General features: G+C 46.5%; 1 protein-coding gene across 18 annotated transcripts in view; it reads left to right on the top strand.

Annotated features, from left to right (window-relative positions):
• LOC112267385 (histone-lysine N-methyltransferase MECOM) overlaps nt 1-20,225 on the top strand; it is a 198,385-nt gene that overhangs the window by 153,476 nt on the left and 24,684 nt on the right. For 17 of the 18 annotated variants that reach the window (XM_042297260.1, XM_042297269.1, XM_042297267.1 and 14 more), the window contains exon 3: nt 18,195-18,329. In XM_042297260.1, the coding sequence (XP_042153194.1) occupies nt 18,195-18,329 (135 nt within the window). Of the gene's footprint in view, nt 1-15,533; nt 16,322-18,194; nt 18,330-20,225 lie in introns of those variants that run through there. The other variant, XM_042297275.1, reaches the window with a different exon arrangement.

The following is a 20,225-nucleotide window of genomic DNA, read 5'->3' as shown; positions in this document are numbered from 1 at the left end:
ACTTACCTGCCTGCCAGCCTGTCGTGGGCCTTCCTCTCTCTGGCCTGGCTGTCTGGTCCTGTACTTTACTTGGCAGAGCTACAGGCTGCTCCAAGCTGCTACAGGCTTCTCCAAGCTGCTACAGGCTGCTACACGCTGCTACAGGCTGCCCCAAGCTGCTACAGGCTGCTACAAGCTGCTACAGGCTGCTATAGGCTGCTACAGGCTGCTATAGGCTGCTACAGGCTGCTATAGGCTGCTACAGGCTGCTACAGGCTGCTATAGGCTGCTACAGGCTGCTACAGGCTGCTATAGGCTGCTACAGGCTGCTACAGGCTGCTACAGGCTGCTATAGGCTGCTACAGGCTGCTACAGGCTGCTATAAGCTGCTACAAGCTGCTACAGGCTGCTACAAGCTGCTACAGGCTGCAACAGGCTGCTACAGGCTGCTATAGGAGGCTGCTACAGGCTGCAACAGGCTGCTATAGGAGGTTGCTACAGACTGCTACAAGCTGCTATAGGAGGCTGCTACAGGCTGCAACAGGCTGCTACAGGCTGCTATAGGAGGCTGCTACAGGCTGCTACAGGCTGCTTTAGGAGGCTGCTACACAGGCTGCTACAAGCTGCAACAGGCTGCTACAAGCTGCAACAGGCTGTTACGGGTAGCTTTAGGAGGCTGCTACAGGCTGCTATAGGAGGCTGCTATAGGAGGCTGCTACAGGCTGCTATAAGAGGCTGCTATAGGTTGCTACAGGCTGCTATAGGAGGCTGCTACAGGCTGCTATAGGAGGCTGCTACAGGCTACTACAGGCTGCTATAGGAGGCTGCTACAGGCTGCTTTAGGAGGCTGCTACAGGCTGCTATAGGAGGCTGCTACAGGCTGCAACAGGCTGCTATAGGAGGCTGCTACAGGCTGCTACAAGCTGCTATAGGAGGCTGCTACAGGCTGCAACAGGCTGCTACAGGCTGCTATAGGAGGCTGCTACATGCTGCTACAGGCTGCTACAGGCTGCTATAGGAGGCTGCTACATGCTGCTACAGGCTGTTACGGGCTGCTTTAGGAGGCTGCTACAGGCTGCTATAGGAGGCTGCTACAGGCTGCTATAGGAGGCTGCTACAGGCTGCTAAAGGAGGCTGCTACAGGCTGCTACAGGCTGCTACAAGCTGCTAAAGTAGGCTGCTACAGGTTGCAACAGGCTGCTACAGGCTGCTATAGGAGGCTGCTACAGGCTGCTTTAGGAGGCTGCAACAGGCTGCTACAGGCTGCTATAGGAGCCTGCTACAGGCTGCTACAGGCTGCTATAGGAGGCTGCTACAGGCTGCTTTAGGAGGCTGCTACAGGCTGCTACAGGCTGCTTTAGGAGGCTGCTACAGGCTGCTACAGGCTGCTACAGGCTGTTACGGGCTGTTACGAGCTGTTACGGGCTGTTACGGGCTGTTACGGGCCTGCTCCAATGGCAAAGGGATTGTTGACGTTTCGACACCAACACAAGTCTCCCAACAGTCTAATTCTCCCCTCTCTGGCTGAGGTGTACAGCTGAAACTACCAACATGTTGTTCAGTGACATGGTTGTCCAGTGGTCCTCCAAAGAAAGTTAAGTTAGGGATACTAGGTCCTGTCACAGGGAGAGGAGTGTGGTAGGGTTCAGTCTCTTAGCCTCGTCCCAGATCTGTTTGTGCTGTGGCGTGACAATGACCGTAGGAGTTGGCAAGGCAGCTGAAACAGATCTGGGACCAGGTTAATAGACCGCTCTCTCCTGATTAAGTTGCTTATTGGTTCAGTACCCTACAAGCTGTTACACTGGCCAAGCTGAGTTAGAACAAGTACAACAAACATAACAAGGTTATGTTTGTTGTACAATAACAGTCTTCTACCCACTTGTTATCATTTTGACTGTATTTGACTGTATTTGAGATGTTTGTGTTTTGTGTGTATGCATGTGCGTGTGTGTGTGTGTCAGGAGGCCTAACAGAGCTCATCAACAGACAGGATGTTAGTCAGATCTCACCATTGTAATAAGGGAGATGTTGTCACCCAGCAGGGGAAATGGACATTAATGTGTGAGGGTGACTGAGGACGAGCAAGGAGTCTGGCTCTGAGTGTGTGAAACTAGCTACATACACACACACATGTGCACACACACACACAGACAAAAGCACACATACACACCATCCCAACAAGACAGGACCCCACCTGCAGCTGCAGTCCCCCTCCCTAAGCTGTCCCAGATAAATAGCAGCATTGATAGGTTCTCACCTCAGTCTCCTGGTGAGACAAAGGGAAACATGGGAGACATTACCAGGGAGACTGACTGAGGAGCAGACATAGTGGGAATTCAGTCCTATTCCCAAACAACCTGTGTTCCTGTCACCTCCTATTCCAGCTGGTCACTTCACACACAAAACCATCACAAGGCACACTAACACACACGGGTGGGGCCGGCCAGAGATGGTTGGGGCTTGGTGGAGATGGGTGGGGCTGGGTAGAGATGGGTGGGGCTGGGTAGAGATGGGTGGGGCTGGGTAGAGATGGGTGGGGATGGGTAGAGATGGGTGGGGTTGGGTGGGGATGGGTAGAGATGGGTGGGGTTGGGTAGAGTTGGGTGGGGCTGGGTAGAGATGGGTGGGGTTGGGTAGAGATGGGTGGGGCTGGGTAGAGATGGGTGGGGCTGGGTAGAGATGGGTGGGGCTGGGTGCGATTAAGGGAGGGATGGAATGCAGATGAGGTAGGCGGAATGGGGTATGGTGGGGGGGTTGGGACAGGGGGGTTTGTTGCTAAATAGGGCAGGGTGGAGTGGGTGTGTGTGGGGTGTTGTTGAGAATATTGGACCACTACATCATGTGGTCTGCTGGTTTAAAACAAAGAGCCCCTGGTCCAATTTGGAACCCCAGAGACTCTTCCTGTGCTGTGTTGGTCCCACTGTATGAGACTAGGGGGCTTGATGTGCACTCCGCATCCAGCCTCCAGTAGTGTACTTAAAGGGAGGGGGTGAAGGTAGTTAAGTTCAGGTGGGCCCTGCTCTGGACTTCAAACACTCACATTAGAACCAACAGTCACTCACAGGATATTGCACTGTGTGGATGGTGAGAGAGAGGACGCTTTGTATCGGGCCCATTAGAGCATAAACCTATACTAATGAAGCCATTTCCTGTACAAACGGAGCGACTCGGGAAGAATCTGCCTCTGCTTTTAATCCAGTCCCAGTTAAGACGCTGGGATTTGGTACTGGGTCGTTCTTTCACACTGGTTACTGGGATTTGGTACTGGCTCGTTCTTTCACACTGGTTACTGGGATTTGGTACTGGGTCGTTCTTTCACACTGGTTACTGGGATTTGGTACTGGCTCGTTCTTTCACACTGGTTACTGGGATTTGGTACTGGCTCGTTCTTTCACACTGGTTACTGGGATTTGGTACTGGCTCGTTCTTTCACACTGGTTACTGGGATTTGGTACTGGCTCATTCTTTCACACTGGTTACTGGGATTTGGTACTGGGTCGTTCTTTCACACTGGTTACTGGGATTTGGTACTGGGTTGTTCTTTCACACTGGTTACTGGGATTTGGTACTGGGTCGTTCTTTCACACTGGTTACTGGGATTTGTTAAGTTCAGGTGGGCCCTGCTCTGGTACTGGCTCGTTCTTTCACACTGGTTACTGGGATTTGGTACTGGGTCGTTCTTTCACACTGGTTACTGGGATTTGGTACTGGCTCGTTCTTTCACACTGGTTACTGGGATTTGGTACTGGCTCGTTCTTTCACACTGGTTACTGGGATTTGGTACTGGGTCGTTCTTTCACACTGGTTACTGGGATTTGGTACTGGCTCGTTCTTTCACACTGGTTACTGGGATTTGGTACTGGGTCGTTCTTTCACACTGGTTACTGGGATTTGGTACTGGCTCGTTCTTTCACACTGGTTACTGGGATTTGGTACTGGCTCGTTCTTTCACACTGGTTACTGGGATTTGGTACTGGCTCGTTCTTTCACACTGGTTACTGGGATTTGGTACTGGCTCATTCTTTCACACTGGTTACTGGGATTTGGTACTGGGTCGTTCTTTCACACTGGTTACTGGGATTTGGTACTGGGTTGTTCTTTCACACTGGTTACTGGGATTTGGTACTGGGTCGTTCTTTCACACTGGTTTCCAGCGGAACCCCTCAGGAAAGTTAATTACGCATGATTAATGGAGCGGTTTCCTTCCAATGATATCTGTGACAGCACAAAGCTGTCGCAAGGCTTGTCAGGGAGAATTTGAGCTGAATAAGTATTTATGTGATCGTATGTGATGGGTCTCCTCTCACCAGCACCGGCCCTCATCAATCAAGACCTAGCTGCTCACAGTACTGGGAAATTGGTCTATCAGCGCGGCTGGGCTCCCTATACCCCCCCCTCCACCCTCCTCCTCCATCCACCTCCCCTCCTCCCCATTCAATCAGGCCCGGGGCTACAATGCTTCTTTAGCTCTTACTTCTGACCAACACAGGGGTCACATGGGTGGGGGGGGGGGGGAGGGGGGAGTGGGGGAGTCAGAGCTGAGCCCATCCATTACAGCTCTTGTTTCTCTCAGTGGCAGCCGGACGACGGGTTTCTATTAGGAGCTCCCGTCTATTCAGCACCAAGATTACACTAACCCCCAAGCCAGCCTTGGTCCCCCCCCTCGCCCATTCCTGCCCACCCTGGGGGCCTCTGCCGCCTCAACTCCTGCCCCTCATCCCCCTTCAGTGTTTTACACCGCACAGTCAGTGTTTTTTTCTCTGGCTGAGATGACAATAAACAGCAGAGAGAGAGAGAGAGAGAGGGGGAGAGGGAGAGAGAGAGGGAGAGAGAGAGGGAGAGGGAGAGGGAGAGGGAGAGGGAGAGAGAGAGGGAGAGGGAGAGAGGGACCTGGCCACTGGCTGGAGGTGAAGAATGAGAGGAGACACTCTGACCTGTGGTTTAGTGCTGTTGGCTGGGTGTGGATGGGTGTAAACTCTCTGCACTGTCGGCCCGGGTAACGGGATGGCTTTGAAGTACCGCCATGTATACACACAGTCCTTCCCATCCCATCAGTATCCCCTTAACCTCCCCCCCACACACACACACATACATACTCTCTCTCTTTCGTAAACAGATGTGAAGAGCTTGAGCACCTGGCTAGAAACATTGGGGCCATCTCGGTCTAAAATGTACACAGTCCTGGATCAGTCCTAGTTACATCATCAATACGAGCCGGCCTAGATTTCATCATTAACACGGGCCGATGGAAGATCAAACCGCCACACCTCCTGTGTTTAAGAAGCTCGTTTGTCTCCCTGGGTTGAAGAGACTCTTCATTTACTTAATATGTGTTAGCACTTGAGTGCCGCAAGAGAGAATACTGTTAGGGTTGCAACCCTCGGGTGAATGGATGGGGGTCTTCCTGTCAACGTGAGAGAGAGAGACAGTGTGCCTGTCAAACAAACAGAAATTGAATACGTCGCCTTTTATCAGAATATCCACAGTGTGTAAATACTCCCTCTCTCTAGATTATGACTAACCTCACTTCTTATAAACACCAGGAGTGAACACATTTGTCAGGGACATAGAGCTGAGGGTGTGAGGAAGCTGGAATTCTCTACTCTTCTCAGGGCAAAGGAGGCTCTACTTGTTCTGACTGGAGGACAGTGGTGGGGAGGAGAGGAGGGGAAGGGAGGGGAGGACAGGGGTGGGGAGAAGAGGAGGGGAAGGGAGGAGAGGAGGGGAGGACAGGGGTGGGGAGAAGAGGAGGGGAAGGGAGGAGAGGAGGAAAGGGGTGGGGAGTAGAGGAGGGGAAGGGAGGAGAGGAGGGGAGGACAGGGGTGGGGAGAAGAGGAGGGGAAGGGAGGAAAGGAGAGGAGGAAAGGGGTGGGGAGAAGAGGAGGGGAAGGGAGGAGAGGAGAGGAGGACAGGGGTGGGGAGGAGGGGAAGGGAGGAGAGGAGGGGGAAGGGAGGAGAGGAGGAAAGGGGTGGGGAGTAGAGGAGGGAAAGGGAGGAGAGGAGGGGAGGTCAGGGGTGTGGAGAAGAGGAGAGGAAGGGAGGAGAGGAGGAAAGTGGTGAGGAGAAGAGGAGGGGAAGGGAGGAGAGGAGGAAGGAGTTGGGGAGAGGAGGGGAAGGGAAGGGAGGAGAGGAGAGGAGGACAGGGTGGGGAGAAGAGGAGGGGAAGGGAGGAGAGGAGGAAAGGGGTGGGGAGAAGAGGAGGGGAAGGGAGGAGAGGAGAGGAGGACAGGGGTGGGGAGGAGGGGAAGGGAGGAGAGGAGGGGAAGGGAGGAGAGGAGGAAAGGGGTGGGGAGTAGAGGAGGGAAAGGGAGGAGAGGAGGGGAGGTCAGGGGTGTGGAGAAGAGGAGGGGAAGGGAGGAGAGGAGGAAAGTGGTGAGGAGAAGAGGAGGGGAAGGGAGGAGAGGAGGAAGGAGTTGGGGAGAAGAGGAGGGGAAGGGAAGGGAGGAGAGGAGAGGAGGACAGGGTGGGGAGAAGAGGAGGGGAAGGGAGGAGAGGAGGAAAGGGGTGGGGAGAAGAGGAGGGGAAGGGAGGAGAGGAGAGGAGGACAGGGGTGGGGAGAAGAGGAGGGGAAGGGAGAGGAGAGGAGGAAAGGGGTGGGGTGGAGAGGAGGGGAAGGGAGGGAGGAGAGGAGGACAGGGGTGGGGAGAAGAGGAGGGGAAGGGAGGGGCGGAGAGGAGGACAGGGGTGGGGTGGGGTGGAGAGGAGGGGAGGGGAGGAGAGGAGGAAAGGGGTGGGGAGGAGAGGAGGGGAAGAAAGGAGAGGAGAGGAGGACAGGGTGGGAAGGAGAGTGTGTATGTGCATGCGTGTGGAGAGGAGGAGAGAAGAGGAGGACGGGGTGGGAAGGAGAGTGTGTGTGTGCATGCGTGTGGAGAGGAGGAGAGAAGAGGAGGACGCGGTGGGAAGGAGAGTGTGTGTGTGCATGCGTGTGGAGAGGAGGAGAGAAGAGGAGGACGGGGAGTCTGGGTGGGGCACGCCAGTACTTTAAGACTCTCTCACTCTCTCTGGCTGGTTTAGGGCCTGCTGGCAGCGGCTGGACGAGTTCACAGGATCGGAATGCTTCTGCAGGGGCAGCGTAATCGGGACCAACTTCCTCTAATTGAGAAACAAGGTTGCCTCGCTCCCCGGGTCTTTTGTTTCAGTCGGGCCACGCTGACAGAAAGGAGGAAGCTGCCGTCTGACAGCTACGGGACATGTTGTGTGTGTGTGTAAAAACAGTGTGTCTCTTTGTGTGTGTGTGTGTGTGTGTGTGTGTGCATGTGCGTATGCGTGTGTGTGTCTAAGCATGGACAGTAACTATGGTGTCTATATCTGGGTCTGTGCCACACGTGTACTGTATTTATGTGGGTATGTTTGTTTGTTCTGAGCCATCTCTCCACATACAAACAGAGAGATTTAAAGGGGCAGTTAAACACTAAATAACTCATACCCTCCCAATGCTAGTCTCTCTCAGTGCAGTCGGACACACCACTAACCACTGTCTTTAACTGTTAAACTAACCCTTAGGGCCATAACGGTACTGTATCCAGACAACTAACATGTTTGTTACTCGTCTGTTCCTGCGTAAGCAAACTGTGGCTTTCCTTTATGAGTATCTCAGAGAAAGACTACTGACCTAGGATCAGGTCTCCTTTGTCGATATAATCATTGTGATCGAAAAATCTAAACTGAGCCAAGATCGGAGGTGCTTTGTGATTGTGAAAACCGGCCCTGATTCCTTCCAGGTTAATGTCCTGGCTTAAAGGGGTTTTGTTGCTTCTCTCCAGCAGCTTATAGAGCGTGGGCCTGGGACTTTTGTCTTTGTTAAATGTTGTGTGACAATGGAATTTTCAGAGGTGCCATCCAGATAAAGAAGTGAATTGCGAGCGAGGGGGAGAGAGGTCAGGTATGATGATGATATGGGTGGGTGTCATGCTCCTTCAGTTGTGCCAGAGCGGGGAGGAAGGGAGGGAGGGATGGTCTGGTCATAGTTCAGCAGTCCTCCATCACTGCAGGCCCCAGATCCACCATCGATCCCCGGCACACCCCGCCAGCAGACACCACCTGTGATTGATCCCCAAATCAGTCCCTCACAAACCAGCGCCGTAAAAACCATAACAACCCATCATAAAAGCTGATTTATCTCTCCCCGGCCCCAGCCTCCGGTTCCAATATTAACCCAAAAGTGTATGACACCAGAATGATTGGTCTGGAATTGAATAAACCTTGAGTATTGACGCACCATGTCTGATGACTCAATCAAGTCGGACTGCTGCAATGTGCCATGGTGTGATTGCATTGTTTCAGGGTTGAGGGTAGACCTGCATGCCCACACATCACACACACATACACACCTTTTGACTGTTGGGGAGGAGATGGGAGCATAATGCATAGTTTCTCAAATAAGTCTCAGATTCCCAGGATTTGTGTGGACTTCAGCGAAATCAGATGTGTGTGTGTGTCTGTGTTTGTGTTTGTGTGTGTGTTGTGTGTGTGTGTGTGTGTGTGTGTGTGTGTGTGTGTGTGTGTGTGTGTGTGTGTGTGTGTGTGTGTGTGTGTGTGTGTGTGTGTGTGTGTGTGTGTGTGTGTGTGTGTGTGTGTGTGTGTGAATTCCAACTGGAAGCTGTGTCATATAATGAGAGTGTTGGTCTGAATGGCAAAAGCATGTCGGAGCTGTACCATGTGCCCTGTACTCAGCACAAAGATCTCGGTTAAATATAATTCTGGCCAATCTTATGGGCCTCTGATGGTGCTGGAAACCAGTGAAGCCTTAAATAGGAGCTGCTCCACTAACCCATGGAAGAGGGTTAGTGAGTTTGTTGGCTTTTACTGACGTTCTTTAGTTTTTTTTTGCATTGATAATGCAAATTACTTTGGACTCAAATAAGGATGTTTTCAAAGTAAATGACTGTCTTACAATACAGGCAAGTGCTCACCCACAAAAATGCATTGCACTGATTCTTGTTTTGGGTATTATTATGGAGGCAGAATGTGTTGTTTTCTTTGATCATTGGAAAGTCCTTGTGAATTAAATGTGTGGTTTTGGTATTTTCTGTCATTAAAAGGTGTGTGCAGACCTAACACGAAAAAAAATAAACGCTTCAAGAAATGGGGCAATTCATGGAAAGCCGTATTTGGAAAGGCACGCCCTCAAACCATCAACCCGCGCCTTGACTCTGCGCCTTGGTGACGTGTGCGTGATGCCATGGTTATGTCTGAACACCTGCGTGTAAAAACTAGTTAGGGTTAAACTGGTCATTAACAAGTTTACCTTTCTGAAATGACATAAATCTCACCTAGACACCGAGGAGGGGGAGTTTTTAGGGTGGGATGGATGGAGTGGAATGGGCTCTCTTAGAGAAACGGGTGTTTGAGTGTCTTGCTTCATCAGACATTATATGTGACGGCTATTTCACATATCCCGGAAACAGTCAATATTAGCCTTTCAATTGGTCACGGTGTATGAAAAGCACGCAGTCCCTGTCTCAAGTGATCTCCATTTCAAACGTGGCCGGACAGCTCCATAAATGTAATGAATGTGCGACGCCCGCTCCTCTGGTCTGAAGTGGTGTGTTCTATTGCATCTTTCCTTACATCAAGGGGCTCTTTTAAAGATGATATCTACGAGCGTTTAAGAAGCAATTTGTTCACCCTGCAGCGACCAACAACATGCTCTAATTACCGGGCTTTATCCGGCCGGGTGGGGCGGGCTGGCTGGCTTGCTGGCCAGGCTTGTTTTACTTTCCAGCTCTCCGACGCTGAATTTATGTTTTCAAAACGTTACCTTTGACTCCAGTGCGACTTTATCGCACCCCGTGGTCCACATACACATACAGAGTTGCCTGTGTGTTGAGGCGCTGCGGAGGAAGTGTCTGTGTGATTACCGCAGCCTGTTGGACCTCTCTCAGACTCAGTAACACCCCCCCCCCTCCTCCTCCTCCTCCTCCTACTCAGCCCCCCCACCCGCGACGGTGCATTCCTCCGGCTGCTCTTTGGAGCAGGGGCACACGCCGGGTAGCTCCAAAAATCAGCTGCATGTATGTTTTCAAGTCCTCGCCCCACTCTCTGATTTGTACATTTACCTCCTCCCACAGTGTGAATAGTAGCCTACATTGTACCTCAGGCCAGTGGTCATGTTTGGTCAATGCCTTGTTTTAACGCTCCAGTCACGTCTAGTCATTCCTGCTGTCAATTCAATTTACTTCATTTTAGCTACAGGAGACAATATATCTTATTCACATGCAGGATCTCTTATAGATGTGGATCTTTCTGGAATCGGAATAAAAGCGAATTGAACCGTCAATGTGCAGCAAAGATACTTTTAAGCACACGTTAAAAATACTTTTAAGCACACGTTATTCACTAACATAGATCCGAGTTCATGCATCACATAGCCTATATCAGACCATATTATAATTATATCAAAACTAAGCTTAACTGTGAGGTTAGACATTCATCACAGCATCCGATTGCTGCTAAAGCCTATACCATAGGCCCATAGGTTAATTCATATATTCTAAAGCAACAGGGATCAAAAAGCTTTTCCTAATTCTCAGTTTATTGATTTGCCTATTTATACTTCGTTTTTTCTAAAATCTCCTAGTTATATTTTAGCTGTCAGCATATGTCTGCTTCTCTCCCACTCAGTCTCGGGTGGGAAAGCGCCTGCATGTTGTTGGGATGGAACCTGGCCTGCGCCCCACTGCAGAGCAGAGCTGTCACGGGAGTGGGCTGGGGGGCCGCTAAAACAGAACAGACAGTGCCAAAATGATGGGGTACTAATTCGGAAAACACGCAGGGCCCAGTCATCAAAGGCCGAAGAATTTGTAGGAAATCATCCCTCTCCCGGAATGCCTGGCTGACCCCGGCAAATGAAAATAATCCAAAGTAATTAGAAGTGAGCTGGTCTGGTCCTGAGAGCCCCGGGCGGCAGGGAAAACATAGCGGGCGCGCTGTGTCGCTCGGAGGAGCTGGGCTGAGCCAGGGGGCCGCTGACCTTGTCCACATAAAGCTGTGATTTATGAAGTGCAGGGCACAGCAGCGGGGCTTCTGTCTTCTCCTGGAGAACCAAATTACCGAGGTGGAGATTAACACGCGCTCGCAACGGGTCTACTTCCAGACCACGGAAATGTTTTATTTACATTTTTCCCCTTTCATTTCCTCTGCTCTCTTTTAATGCGAATTGGTCCGTGAGGAGACTCCGGGACTTTTTTGAGGGGTGGGGGTGTTCGGGGGTGTTCGGTGGGAGAGATAGTAGCCATATGCAAAAATGTCCGTTTCTGATTTGACTTCAAATTTCAAAAGTATCAATGATATGGTTAATGCAGTGTCTATTTCACTCACCTGGATATGTTTACGATATTGTATTGCATTTGTTAGGTTTAAAAAAAAATCTCGATTAGGTTACATTATAGATATTAGAACACATATTTAGAACACTAACATTTTCAGCATAATCATTACAAAATAAAGTTGTTGGCTAATTCGCAGTGAAGTCACTATAACTATTCAAATTCTGATAAGTCCGAAAATTACACACCATGACACGGGTGTTGTATCAAAAGTTATATCACTCCTAAATTCGTGTGAGTTTTTAAATATGTTTTTGCCACCTGATTGAATCGCCCCACACTTAACCAAAATAAATTGTCTAGGTGGGCTCGTCTGTAGAGACTCATGATGGAGGCGTAATGCAGCTTTTCGCCCGTGTCAATGGGAGGTCTCTCCATATGAATGGTGGAACTATTTCATGTGGATTTGGCTGCGATATTTTCTTTTTCTTCCCTTTTTTTCCCCTCTTTGGGAGGATGTGCTGGAATTCACCTTATACACAGTGCTTCCATTAGAGCGACTCAGCAGCCTGACTCGTTGCGGCGGTCGGCATCAGGGAGTAGCTCCCTCATGGAGTCAGTTTGCACCTACCCGGCCCAGGAATCCCCACCGAGGGGCTCGTGGTGCCGTAATGCTCTGACTCATACACAAGCTGAGTGTAGATAAACAAGTCAAACAAATGAAGCCCCTTTATAAACCAGATACTCACTAATGCATTTTGAAGTAAAGCCATAGATTTTCAAGGGGATTTAAGTTAAAACTGTAACTAGGCCACTAAGGGACATTCATTGTCACCTTGTTAGCAACTCCAGTGTATATGTGGCTTTGTGTTTTAGGTTATTGTCCTGCTGAAAGGTGAACATGCCTCCCTGTGTCTGTTGGAAAGCAGACTGAACCAGGTTTTCCTCTAGAATTTTGCCTGTTCTTAGCGCTATTCCGTTTCTTTTTATCCTAAACTGCCTAGTCTTTGCCGATGACAAGCATACCCATAACATGATGCAGCCACCACCATGCTTGAAAATATGAATAGTGGTACTCAGTGATGAGTTGTGTTGGATTGGCCCCAAACATAGAACTTTGTATTCAGAACATGAAGTTATTTTCTTTGCCATATTTGTTGCAGTTTTACTTTAGTGCCTTAATGCCAACATGATGCATGTTTTGGAATATTTGTATTCTGTACAGGCTTCCTTCTTTTCACTCTGTCAGTTAGTTTAGTATTGTGGAGTAACTACAATGTTGTATATCCATCCTCCTTTTTCTCCTATCACAGCCATTCAACTCTGTAACTGTTTTAAAGTCACCAATGGTGAAATCCCTGAGCGGTTTCCTTCCTCTCCAGCAACTGAGTTAGGAAGGACGCCTGTATCTTTGTAGTGACTGAGTGTTTTGATACATACAATATCCCATAATGTCAAAGTAGAATTATGTTTTTAGACATTTTTACAAATCCACAAAAACATTTTTACAAATCCACATCCAAAGGGATATTCAATGTCTGCATTAAATAAAAAATATATATCTACCAATAGGTGCCCTTCTTTGCAAGGCATTGGAAAACCTCCCTGTTTTTTGTTGTTGAATCTGTGTTTGAAATTCACTGCTCGACTGAGAAACTCGCCAATTACAAATAATTGTATGTGTGCGGTCAAAAATAATTTGAAACACTATTATTGCACACAGAGTGAGTCCATGCAACTTATTATGTGACTTAGCAGATTTTCACTCCTGAACTTATTTAGTTTTGCCATAAAATAAAACATTTCAAGACATTTCAGCTTTTCATTTTTAATTAATTTGTAAAAATGTCTAAAAACATAATTCCACTTTAACATTATGATATATTGTATGTATGCCAGTGACACAAAATATGACTTTAATCAATTTAAAATTCAGTCTGTAACACCAGAAAATGTGTAAAAAGCCAAGGGGGTGTGAATACTTTCTGAAGGCACTGTAAATAGCCCACTGATATCCTGTGAAACTCAAGCGTAAATAATTTGTTAAAGCAAAGTAGCCTCATGTTTCCTACACTGCAATATAAATTGGGAAATGCTTTGAAAATGTAGTGATGGATTCGTCCAATACTTAAACTGAGAACATTTTCCCAAGTAATTGAGTTGCTAAAACAAACAACTAATACAAACAAATCAGCATGAAAACCCTTGAGAAATTTCACAGCACTTGTAAGTCGATGTACAAAAAACATTATCCGGATGCCGCAGATGTGAAGTGTCACCCAAAATCAGAATGAAACGGTAAGTGGCGTAAAATAGGAGAAATAACAAAAGCCTCGAGCAGGCTTTTTGGTTTGTAATCTGTTATTAAACAGCTATTACACACTTTATGTGCTATAATCATAATAACAAAGGCTTGGGTTCTTTTGATAAAGCCGAACTATTTAATATACTTACGTAATATAATGGACTAGACTATATGGCGAGTTTTTCAAATAAACATAAATTAGACAATGGTTTAAAACACTATACATGTGGTCTTTAACAAATGAACAAATGTTTTAAAATTCACTTCCACGGCTCCTCTTATTGTGGATCCAAGAAATGTATTGTAGGTCGTTCAGGTGATTATATATTCAGGCCCATGCAACTGAATCTTTCATGTCTCATCTAGCAATTTAACGCCTTAGTGTAGACGATGTTGTGTGCTGCAATTCTGCGGACGAGAAAGCAATGACCCCCATCTCAATAACTCAGCGTCTCCGCGCTTGACTGATGCACTTTTCTCAGGAGATATAGGCACACAGGCTGGGAACTTCGTTCAGTATGGAAGGCTTACAACTCAAATTTAGGCTATCCATGAATCTAAACCCTGTTAAATTCTCCACTAAAGAAAACACCTATCAAAATTGGTCTGCATGGCATTAAAGAACGTATTGAAAGGCAACGAATACCTTGTAAAAGTTTGTTCAGTTGAGAACGCCATCTCCTGACTAGGGAGAGAAGTACAGGCTGAGAAACCGTGAGCGGTCTCTGGTCCAATCTACATTTACCCCAATTTACCCTGGTCACTCGGACCTGCTAGTGATACCACAAAACCCTTGTTTATCCACAAACGTTTCCTCCCTTTCAGAATGAGCTCTGTGTCTCTATCAGAATCCTCGATCAGACCCGGAGAGGCCCGGCCAATCACTTTCCCAGATTACTTGTATTTAATACACAATGGATCATAAAACAAATCCCTCATCCTGACAGGAAGAAAATAGAACAGCTCATAGCTTGAGCTTTCCCAATTTATGGCTAAATTAAAAAGGCTTCCAACAATGGACAAGTCGAGGAAAGGCAGGAAATCAATGAGCTGCGGACCGGGGGCTGTTTTGGGTTCTCAAGCAGCGCGGACTATGGGAATCTCTGGCGAGGTCCACCTTATTTACACATGATTTTTCCTGTCCTTCCTGCACATTTGCTCTGCAATTTCATCAAACAATGGGAATTATCTGGGATAGAAGGTCAATGTCACAGATAGCGGCCACTGAGACATATTAATAATCTCATCGCCCCCCCCACCTCCCCTCACCCTCTCCCAGAACATTATAGACTCCTGTTCATGCTTGCCCTGAATAACCAAGTAGGCCATAGCCTACTTTTCTATTATTCTAAGTGGTCTATTTTTTTCCGATTTGATTATCCAAAATAGTTTAGAGTTGGACATAAATGTTAAGAAAAAAGAGTGAAAATTATTATTAAAAAAAAAGAAGTTTAAACACACAAACAAGCAACAACAACAATAAAATCAGAAAAAAAAGTCGTAATTGTATGCATGTTGGCCCTGCTGTATATGCAAGCTGTTACCATTCATTGCAGATCAAGCTTAGCAGAATAATATTTAGAAAGCTATAAATTGGATTGGCATGTTTAGAAATGTGTGTAACAACACCATGCAGGACGACGGCATGTTGGTCACCTGCGTCCTACGTCTCTCAGAGCGGCGAGGGCGAGACAGGTCACTGGGGCGCATGCCTTGTCTGTCCCGTACAGCAGGTGCTCCAAGCAAACAAGGAAAGCGTCACTTAGGCCTAACAATAAAAGTTGTTGTTTTCACTTGGACTATTAATGAGGCTTTATTTAATTAAAACAATACCTTTTACACGCCATTACGTATTTTATTAATAACACAATTGTTTTTTAAATGTACAATATTCTTAGATGAGAGTCACTGTCATCATTCAGTAGTCTAAGCTAATAGCATTTTGTGCTTTAACTGGGCTTGGAGTGAGCCGCGAACCCACCCCTCATTGCTTAGGGAAAAACGAGTGAAACGCGAATGATTGCATAATTATTCGGTGGTTTCATCAAAGGCAAATTGGGCTGGTGTGTGTATGTAGTCAATCCCATAGAAGCCCATCCCGACCTCTCTCTGACCTCGCCTCTCCACCGGTCCCCTGTCACTTTAAAATTTACTGCGGGTAGCGTCGCTCAACTTCCGACTGCGGACAGGCAAGATAGCCCGTTTTGCATTGCTCTCTATGGATGGGCGAGCAAGATCCTCTTTAAGAGACAGTCCGTGAAACAGAAACACACACATCACACAGTACGGGACGCGCAAGTAGGTGGGCGATCCTTCCATCTCACTATCACGCGCCGGGGGGAGAGAGAAAGGAAAAGTTGAATCGTCGCTCGCTCCGCCGCGCTGACACCTGGGAACAGTGAAGGTTCAGAAAGAGAGGAGCGGACGAGACGGGCTCGCGCTGACGGGCTCAACTTGGACCAAGTTAATGTGCCTAGGGATTATGCCGGTGTCTACATGACAATAAGCGAGCGAGAGAGAGAGAGAGGAGCAAACGTCTTGTGGGTCGGAGAAAGAGAAAATACACTGTTAAATCCCTTGGCGCTTTCAAGAACACAGGGCACTACACAAATGGAGCAAAACTAAACGAACGATATATTTTCACATTTTTGTGCTTATTTCCAAACAAGGCATTGCAGTTTTCATCAACTGTTTATTTTTTATTATTTCTGCGCACGTCGTATTTGCAGATATTGTATTGTTGCACCAATTGTGCAGAGGATTTACCACGGTAAGCAGCGATCTATTTAGTAACCTTTTTTTTTATTACCAAAGGAACATTCTAACGTGTTCTTTCTCAGTGATACAATTATGGTCATTAATTGTATGAGCTCTCAATATAAATGAATTGTCAAAACTATTGACAAGTATTTTTAAAGAGTGAGTCAATACGTTTTCATCAGACATTATTAAATATTTTAGGCAACGTAAACATCGATTGGTGTTCTTAACCGATATTCAGTTGTATTGCTTCTTCTTCACGTAACTGTTATCACTTATCATTTCCTGCCGTTGATTTGTTTCCGAATCAAGTTTATTTTCTATGTCAGTAATAGGCTATATGCTTTCTTTTTTAAATCGTGTTTATATGCATATTATTGGTTCGTTTTTATTGATTAAAACATTATTTTGTGTTTAAATTATAGGCAATAAGTAAGATGTCATTTTGCATTGTCTTGCGGAATTTAATTCATAATGCAAAGAGGAATTGAGCAAATAGATAAAGATTATGTGCATTTTCGACACGTGTGCTTATCACATTTTCAAGGCAGGCCAGAAATAACCGAGCATTAGGCTATTTTGTTATTTTGTTATATTATTTGTAATTTATGTTATACATCGTGTAGACTGCAACGAACTCCTGTCCTGACTGACATTCACAGTGGCCTATTCACACGATTTATATATCTCCTTAATTCGTTGTAAAAAAAAAATCTATTTCGGAATAATTATCAGGCCTATCATTTATCTATTCCTAGCATCTATCTAAGTAGAATTACGTTTTATTTTACGTATAGGCCTCCTTGGGTCATATTGTAATATAGTTAATTTACTGAATATGATAGGGTAGTTAATTATGCCTACATAGCTTATAATAAAGTCGAAATTAGGGAGTTCTTTATAAAACGGGTTGTTTCTTTTGAGTGAATGGCGTGCATTAAAGGTTATTTGCATGTCGCAGCCCGCTTGGGTTAACGTGTTTTGGCCCTTTTCACTCCTAAATATTAGGCGCTATTGTTCAATATATCCTCATCATCAACCCTCTGAGAGACTTTTCAATCAACTTCAGCTTTATAATAATATTACGTTTTATTTAAAAAGAAAACCAGTTGATATCAGGAATTGTGGAATAGAGTAAATGTTTCAACAAATGTTAATACGAATATAAATGTGTAATAATCATTTTAATTACACCGTTTTTTTGTTTCGACAAAATACCAACACTGATTTTGGGGTTGTTTTTGTGCTTTAATTTATTCAGCACAACTCAGTATTTCATTTTTAGGTCACTTGATAATAAGCATTGTTATGAGACATGTTGCACACAGTGAAATGGCTCCAATATGTTCGTTTTTATTGCCATATTCATGGGATAATTGTAAATGTTCAGCAATAAAGAAATACATTCGTTTTGATGTCTTAAAAACATTGTTTTACACGTCAAGTCATTGAAAGACATGCCTTTTAGTTCAGCACAGTGACATTCAGCACAGTGATATTCTCTATTGCGTTTCACTGTTGTCATAGAGAGTGTGACTTTTCGTGTGTATGAGTTTGAGTGGGTTTTTCATTTGTGTGTGTGTGTGAGAGAGAGCAGGACCCAGTTCAAGGTGTGTGTGTATGTGTGTGTGTGTGTGTGTGTGTGTGAGAGAGAGCAGGACCCAGTTCAAGGTGTGTGTATATGTGTGTGTGTGTGTGTGTGTGTGTGTGTGTGTGTGTTCCTGTCCTGTGTGTGTAATACTGCAGCCTCACAACAGTGTGGCCTTGTTTCTCAGTGGGAGGTATGTGGTTGGTCCATGTGGACACAGTAACCTGTGCAGAATCAGATAGAGATCAAAGTGTTAACCCCCCCCTCCGCCCCTCCCCTCTCTACCTCTCTCCAGATCTTGGACGGGTCGGGCCATGTAAAGTTCTGTGTGGATGCCAGCGAGCCTGATATCGGGAGCTGGCTGAAGCACATCCAGTTTTCCCCCACGGCCCACCAACACAACCTGACGCCGTGCCAGATAGATGATCAGGTATGTGAAGAGAAGACCGCCTGCCACAGGGCCTCAGTGAACCCCCATGTCCTGCCTGCCTGCCTGTTGTTGTGTTATAAGGTGTTATTGTGATCTAGTTCAGATAGCCCCTGTGCAGCCCACCCTGCGTTCAGTATCAGGCCCCCTCTCCTCACACACACACACACACACACACACACACACACACACACACACACACACACACACACACACACACATACCTCTGAGGGCCCATCTGTGTGTTGTGTTTCTGTGTAATTGTGTCTTGGCTTCGGTGTGTCGAGGACCACAGGGCCAGATCACACACACCACACACGGCTGCCGTGCTGATAGTCACAGACACTTCACACACTCTTGCACTGTAAACCTCCAAATATGTGTGGAATGCCCCATGGCTCTTTCTCTCCTCACCTGGGAAAGACAGGACAGGAAGTCCTATCTGACACATAGGGGCATTTTCACTTCACTCATTCACTGGTTAAATCGTATTTTATGGACTCAGATTACACACACACACTCCGATAGTAAGGGAGACTTTATTTGTCATGGACAGTGCATTCCATGTCTTGGAAGATACATTGTTAGAAACATTTGCATCACTTTTCATTACTTCTTCATAAATAGCTTCTAAATACTTGTATATGTTGCAGATAACAGATAAGGAATCGGTTTCAAATGTAATATCGATGACTGGATGTAATTTGTAACTAGAAACATTGTCATCATGATTGTACTCATCATTAACATTATCATAACGTCACTATACAAACGATTGTTTAACAATCCAAATGATTTAGAAAAAGTGTATTTTGAGAGGAAGACTACTTCAGATTCTTATTTGACATGGTAGTATAATGAATCCCAATGGGTGTGTCCCAGTTGTCATCCTATTTGCTATAGTGCACTGTGTATGCCCCCTATAAGAGCTCTGGTCCAAAGTAGTGCACTATGTAGGGAATAGGGTGCCATTTGAGACGCAGGCCAATGTGATGCAGTGTTTGATGTAGCCTTCTGATTGGCCCTCTCTCTGAGGTGTGACTGACTGTCTTCACTGTGGTTCTGCTCGGGTGGCTGTCTAAGTCTGGCCTGGATCATGGACAAGGCTGTGATGAGATTATTGTTAGGTACCACACACTGTCACAACACTGTCTTCATATGTCTTCCGGTCAACCCTCATGTTTTTCATAGCACAGCAACGGCCCACAAAGCCCGTCGAGGCGTAAATTACGTGTGTAAAGTGAAGTGGTCTGGTTGGATGTCAGGAAAGTCTGTCAGTTATGCCGGTTTCTATCAGAGTATGAATGTGTGTGTTTGTTTGTCTTTTATATGCCTCGTAATCCACACGCTGTGCAGGATCGGGCCCTTGAGCAGGACTATGTGAATGTTCATTGCGGTTCTGATGGCTCCCCGTGCTCCTCATCCTAAAGCTGGATGTGAGGAATGTAGTCCCTTACCTCCTTCCAACAGGTTTTACAGCTGCTGGGAAGTGCTGACTGTGAAGTCAGCCTGAAACCACATATTACACCCTCTTACACAATCAGTCCCACATTGTGGACTAGCCTGGCTTCAATCCTCTTATTTCTGACCTATTCCTGTTTATAATAAAACTTTATGTCCAATCTCAAGAGGGTGAGGAAAGTAAAGGAGAGGGAGACGGGAGTGGAGGAAGGGAGGAGAGAGAAGAAAGAGAGCTAGAAGAACTGTCAGGGGTTCCTACTTATGTGTGTGTGTGTGCGTGCGCGTGTGTGTGTGTGTGTGTGTGAGTGTGTGTGTGTGTATGTTCGGGCATAGAGAATAGCAAGGCTTGCGTAGTGCTGCAGCGGTATGGCGTGTGTGATCATGTCTTAGCTATAAAGTATAAACATGTGTAACATGTTATTTTAGACAGTGTTATTA

The sequence above is a fragment of the Oncorhynchus tshawytscha genome, linkage group LG14 (assembly GCF_018296145.1).
Source record: "Oncorhynchus tshawytscha isolate Ot180627B linkage group LG14, Otsh_v2.0, whole genome shotgun sequence".
Classification (NCBI taxonomy): Eukaryota; Metazoa; Chordata; class Actinopteri; order Salmoniformes; family Salmonidae; genus Oncorhynchus; species Oncorhynchus tshawytscha.
Note: the sequence above shows the minus strand (reverse complement) of the source record. Positions and strands in the feature narration are given on the sequence as shown.